The 6,576-nt window shown below is 33.6% G+C and overlaps 1 protein-coding gene across 3 annotated transcripts; it reads left to right on the forward strand.

The window, feature by feature from the left end:
- The first annotated feature begins 829 nt into the window (after nt 1-829).
- LOC148626705 (uncharacterized) lies at nt 830-5,480 on the forward strand. 3 transcript variants are annotated; one of them, XM_088570923.1, is made up of 3 exons: nt 865-944; nt 1,408-1,634; nt 2,888-5,480. In XM_088570923.1, exon 3 carries the CDS (start codon nt 2,907-2,909, stop codon nt 4,593-4,595), a length of 1,689 nt encoding a protein of 562 aa, XP_088427049.1. In that variant the 5' UTR covers nt 865-944; nt 1,408-1,634; nt 2,888-2,906; the 3' UTR covers nt 4,596-5,480. The 3 variants fall into 3 exon arrangements, with proteins under 3 accessions (XP_088427047.1, XP_088427050.1, XP_088427049.1); XM_088570921.1 differs by lacking the exon at nt 1,408-1,634 and having other exon boundaries at nt 830-944; XM_088570924.1 differs by lacking the exon at nt 1,408-1,634 and having other exon boundaries at nt 837-932.
- The last annotated feature ends 1,096 nt before the right edge of the window (nt 5,481-6,576 follow it).

The raw sequence follows: 6,576 nt of genomic DNA on the forward strand, positions 1-6,576 counted from the left end.
ATACATCGCACCCCAAAGAAGATTAAGAATACTAAAGACACTGTGAAGTGATATCTTTTCTACAATTAGAGATCGATGGTAAAGGAAAACTATTGACCAAACTATACGACAAACGTGATGTCTTTTCATTCAGTATTGCCAACTTTCCTTTCATCTGTGCAACATTCCTTCAGCACCTGCGTATAGAGTGTTCATAAAGCTCTTACGTTGTGCCAGAGCTTGTCGAACTACGCAGACTTTTTGTATCGCGCTAGACTTCTTACAATTAGACTTCTAAAGCAGTGTTATGGTGCTACAAGATTGAAGTCATCACTTCATTAGATTTATGATCGTCAGCATGAACTCGTGGATCTGCACCATGAAAACTGATTTGTTCAACGTGTCATAGTTCTCATTTCCTCTTTCGTCTACCCTGGACTTGACGTTTTATGAGCAACTCGGCGGGTGTTTCTTGAAAAGCAGATGACACTTACCCTATCGATGCACCTGGTCCGTGCTCCTAGTTTTTATTGGAGTTGCTCATTTACTTTTGTCACTTTGTTTGTATTATTTTGGTTATTTTGTGTTCTTTGTTGTGTATGTCTATTTTACATGTCTGGTCTTTGTCCCTGGATTATATTATTTAGAATCTTGGTTCCCTTGATTATTCTAAAACTTCTAAATCCTCCAATTGGTAGACTATATAAATAATCTTTATCGAAGCACATCCTTTCAGATAAAAAAAAGTTGGATAACGTAAGTGTAACTGACGATCTTCGTGATAAAGAAATGTAATATAATAAATCTAAATATAGCTACCATACATTACCAAAATAAACAGATAGACCTTGAGTTATCAACGGATCAAAGCTATACACTTTATTGCCGACCAGGTAAACTTCCCTGGACATCAAAGGAGAGCGGCCATATTTTTTGGAAATAGAAAATAACATGTACATAAATCAGTAAGCTTGTAAATACGACTATATTATGTTATTTCTAGTTTCAGTTTTTGAGACCTCGGTATCATCAATTTGAAATGCGGACCTGCAAGTCGATAAGAATGAATGTAAATTTCAAGAAGATTTTTACTTAAAATGGGGATGTGGAAGTAATGAGCAATTTTATTGATCATATAGCGTAGTAATACTCTTTTGAAATGTTTTTTGGAAATAATACAGACTTATAGCCGAGTTCGAAGATGTTTAACAAAGGTGAAGGGGCATTAAGCTAAGATTACCGACTAAAATAATCAGCTTTATTGTAATAGCATCAAAAATGCTAATAATAATGCATAATAATGGTGTTTCAATTATACGTTCTTTAAAGGAGAAGACTGTGCAAGTCATAAATAAAGAAACTGATCTATTAAATGTTCATGAAAATTAAATTAAAAAAAGATAATTTTCTTTCCCTATTTATGATTAGGAAGTTTTTGAATTTCCCGCGCCTATTGGCACCATCATGATCGTTTTAGCTGTGACGTCACAAAGTCGGTTTGTAAAGTGAAAGTAAATTGGTAATTTATTACGATGTCCGAAGAAACTTTTCCCCATAATTTCAACCAAAAATATACAGAAGAAGATATTGAAGCACAACGTGTAAGCTCATGCCAAACGCATTGACGAACTGCTGGATTTGCAGCTAGAAGACTGGTATGTCTGGGGAAAAATCTAATGGCTACTTCCGAAGAGTGTTTGTGTTGCCGGTTAATTTTTTTTTTAATATTTCATTTATGCAATCGTAAGCTTGACAAGACGACATGTTTTGGTGATAAGAAAAACCGGATTGCATAAATATTTACGGAATATCCTTTGTTAACACATTTATATGCAGTATTTGTATCAGTGCTAAACTGATTTGGTGACGTGACGTTTAATCGGAAGCTATCATTAAGAATCAATAAAGTCTTCCGTCAGATGTGGCTATCCACATATATTTCAAAGGTTTCGAATTCTACATAGCCTTGTGCATTTAACAAAAGCGCAGTTTGCATTAAAGGTTACTATTTTTGTTCACATAGGTATGATTTATCATAAGAGTCTAACCTAATGCAAAGGTGGTTTTTCCCTTTAGCCAAAAACTGCTGTTCATTTTGAATTTTGTTGTTGTTGTTGTGTAAACTTCAAGAAATTCTTTTGTCCTTCAATGTTAGAATTTCCCCAAGTCTTTATATTTTCTCATTTGTAATGAATACAAGTCTCCTAATTCACAATTAAATCTTTCAACAATTCATAATTAGTTTTCAGTTGTATTATAGGCCAATGAGAGCCTTTACCGTCCCCTCTCCTTTTTTTTCACACTTTATTGTATTTCCATCAATCGCCATCTTAAAGCTCCCGTCGAGAATAACACACAAACTCAGGAGGGTTAGAAGACAGCCTCTCTAGTTGGTACCAAAGTTATAGAGTTAATCTTGATATTATGATTCGAAAACAGACTGACAATCGTTATTAAAAAGCTTAAAAATGTGAATGTATGATTTAAAGAATATTAGAATGCATTTGTGCAGTTGTTCTAAATTGGGAAAACCCGTGTTTTCGTAAACAATGTTTTTGATCTCGGTTTGGCGGGAATTTATAATTTATAAAATTATGTGCATAAGCAGAAAATACCAAATTGGTTACCACGTTCATATAAACTGAATTAGTAGAAATCGAATTGACTGGTATTTTACTGCTGACAGGAGTCAAAATCGAAGGCCTTTAATCTTAGCATTTTGATAACTTGAAAAACGAGAAATCTTGAATCTAATATAACAGATGGTTATACACTTTAAAAAAAGAACCGGGATTCTCTGACTTTTGAATTCATTCTTTATCATGTAGGTACACCTGTTTCGTATCAATTCTACATTCTATGTACTCCTTTGTTATAATTATTTAACATATTTTCTTTTGTTTTTAAGGAAAGGTCTTTGAACCAGTATGGCCAATTCTATCCCAAACTGTGGTATCTGTGAATTACGTCATCTTTCCATGTCATCAACAGTGTGGTGTTCCGAATGTGATGAAGGATTGTGTGACTCCTGCACCGAGCATCATAGACTATCAAAGGCATCAAGAAATCATGAAACCGTCCCGATTTCCACTTACCTCGAACTACCAATTGCTGCACAGGAGATAAGGCAAATTTGTGCCGTTCATGGTGAAAATTTCCAGTCTTATTGTAAAGAACATAATTGTCCTTGTTGCAGAAAATGCGTTGTTGCGAGTCATAATAAATGTCAAAACCTTGCAAATTTAGAGGATGTTGTTCAAGGGGTAAAAACATCAACATTGTTTCTGGACTTAGAAAAAACTATATTTGATATTATTGAAAATATCAAAATGATAAAAAAAGACAGAAACACGAATATCAAGACACTGGACGATCAGAAATGTAAAATAAGAGAAGAAATAAGACAAATGAAAATGCAACTTTGTAAAAAAGTAGAAGAACTTGAGGCAAATTTAATAAAAGAACTTGATTTTGCCGTCGAAAACAAAACCAAAAGCTTAAATGCCCTTCTGGATTCAGTTTCTAAAAGGGAAATGAAAATTTCTCGGGTGCTAAACTTATTTGAAGCTGTCAAGGCGCATGGAACAGAACTGCAAACGTTTCTTGCAATCCAGGAAATTGAAAACGATACTAGGAAAGAAGAAAATGCTTTGCTGTCTATGGAAGCTGATGGAAGTCTGTGTGAATGTGAACTAAGCTGTTCGTTCAACGAAGAATGTATTAATCTTCTTTCAAGTATATGTAGACTCGGTCAAATTGATGTGACTACGTCCGACAAAAAGATCATTCTCCAGCGAGAGAAAGACAAACAAGCACAGTTTCTTCTTCCTATAATCCCTGTTAACCAAATCAAGCTTCATCTCAAACAGAAAATAATAACAAGTGGTGAAAGCATACGAGGAATAACAACCTTGCCTGGAGAAAGGTTGGCATTTTCTTCTCTCACCAACAAGACTGTAACTATTTCCGACATGAATGGTTCAAATTTATCTAGATTTTCCACACCAACTTGGGCCTGCGATCTATCTTATATCGAAAAGGAGATGAAAATTGCCGTTGCTTCTGGTGGATATTCTTCTCATCGTATATGTCTTTTTGATATTTTAAAGATGAGGATTACTGATAGCTTTAATCTTCCATCATACGTTGATAGTGTAGATGCGAAAGAAGATTATATTATCTGTGCAGTGTCAGAAATCGGATTATATGAGATTAGTCTCAAGAAAGAATCCCGAGGAAATATTCGTAAACTTTTTGACATTGATAACTATGATTGTTACGTAGTTGTCTTCAACGATAAAATCTATATCTCTAATTCGGATAATCACAAAGTGTTATGCGTGGACTTTGATGGTAACATTGAGTGGACATTTGCTAATGAAACGAAATTAAACACTCCTAGAGGTATAGCGGTAGACCGAAGAGGTTTTATTTTTGTCGTCGGAAATTCTCCACCGAAGGTTGTCGTTCTGTCTCCAGATGGGAAATCTTGTAAGCAGGTTTTATCGATAAGAGATGGGCTTGATAGTCCGAGAGCTATTCATTACGATGTATCTAAACACGAGCTCATTGTGGCAAATACTCACCAAGACATATTCAGATACACAATACAGTGACAATTCAAACGCTTATACCATTTTATATCATTGATATGAAAAAAGCAATGTTTCGCCCTTGAAACCTCAGCCACTTATTGAAATGGTTGATTTATAAAACTCCTTTTTCATTTCATTAGATTGTCAATTATCTCGGTAGTCTCCGTCAGTCGTTACTCCAGGTCTTTTTTCGGGCTGTTCAGTAGACGGTTTATATTGGTCATACTATTAGGTTGATGCAACATACCAAGATTGCTTTCTACGTGTGCAACTCAAAACGGGTTACCTATTGTCTTTCCAACATAAAGAGAGCATTCGCATCTATCAAATCAGCATGGCATTGGAAGCTTACCTTTTTTAAGTATGTGAAATATTAGCTTCATCGTGCATGTCTAGACACTGATTTAATTGTTTTGATCGAAATTGGGGATACATTAGTATCAATTGTATGAAACGGACTAAAGTCACAAGTAGGAATACAAATATACAAGAAATATTTATCAACAAAATATGACTTGTGTTGAATTTCAGGATTTTGAAATTGTGAACATTGTATTAGTGCATACGTCATACTGAAATTTTATTTAATGAAGCACCTACAAGGTCAATGCGTAAGACAATTGATAAATGCTTGAAAGTCAGTTGGTAATTTTCTGTCAAGTGTAGAATTTCGTATTTTTTATACTTATGACTTGATTATGTTCCGATTTAGTTCAGTGGTCGAGACGTTCTGATTGAAGTAGCTACATTACGTGAAATATGCTGGTAAAGTGTAAATAATGTTCTAGATATAGACTTGAAAGAAACGAAAAGATGTGTCCATATTTTATTACTGGCTTAGAATGGTAGAAGTCTTTGAAATCGATTTGTGAATAGTATAGAGAATTGTAATAAATGTTGAAAATATTTATCATTAGATTTTCTTTAGTTAATAAAAATGGCGTCGCATCATCATAAAGGTTTGTGCACCCTTACATGATGTTAGACAATTGAGCAAATACGACAGTGTCCGCACCAACACTCTTATGAATTTGTGTTATGATTACTTTTTAAATGTCTATGTTTCTTTCTACATGCTAAATCCATTTAAAATATCAATATTATTTCTTAAGTGATATCTTCTTTTTTTTTCTAATAAATTTATCATAACTTTGACCCACTTGCCGATTGTCTTGGCAATGCAGTTAAAAAAGTACAATTGTTCCATTTCAAAATTGCGCAACATTCGGAAACAAGTTAAACTAAACCAGTGATTGTATGGACCAAATAGTTTTTGGGTCAATATTGTATTACCGTTAACTTCTGTTTCGTTTTCCACGTCTCATGTCAGTCATAACTCAGGATTAAATAATAATATTAAAATATATTGAGATCATTATATTTTCATCTACTTGTATTGTAAAGCTTATACTAGATCTTAAATTTGTAAAAAGTGTCTATAATAAGTAACATATATGTGTATTGTGCATGGAATTTGACCAAAAGTCACATGGTTACCCCATATAATTAAACTAAAATCTTTTTCTAATGTCTATTTATTTCTGCCCACTAATCCCCTCTAAAATATCAACATTGTTTCTTAAGTGATATTATCAATCGTTGACCAACTTATAAATTCTCTGGATGCATTCAGTCACTTTGTATAAAATAGATGGAAAGATAAAAACAATGTGTTTCAATTTCAAAATGGCGCCCCATCCGGGTATGTGACAAGTTAAATCAGTAATTGTTTGGATAAAACAGTTGTCTGGTCAATTTTAAATAATACAAACTCCTGTTTCATTTTCTCACGTCTCATATTACCGTTAAAGCATACAGAAAAGCGTTGATTATTTCTTTTAAATTGTTTTCAATGTGCGTTAATATAATACATATGCCAATTGCAAGTATAGCAAAGTTAAAATATTTAAGTCTCTAAATAACTACACACCGTGTGTTGAATGAATAGACACTTTGTTTTATTATTCCGCGTATCAAATGCCACATGAAAGCCCAAAAAGTC

Source organism: Perna viridis, chromosome 2, assembly GCF_037379345.1.
Source record: "Perna viridis isolate PV_CMFRI_1.1 ecotype Kerala chromosome 2, ASM3737934v1, whole genome shotgun sequence".
In the NCBI taxonomy this organism is placed as follows: Eukaryota; Metazoa; Mollusca; class Bivalvia; order Mytilida; family Mytilidae; genus Perna; species Perna viridis.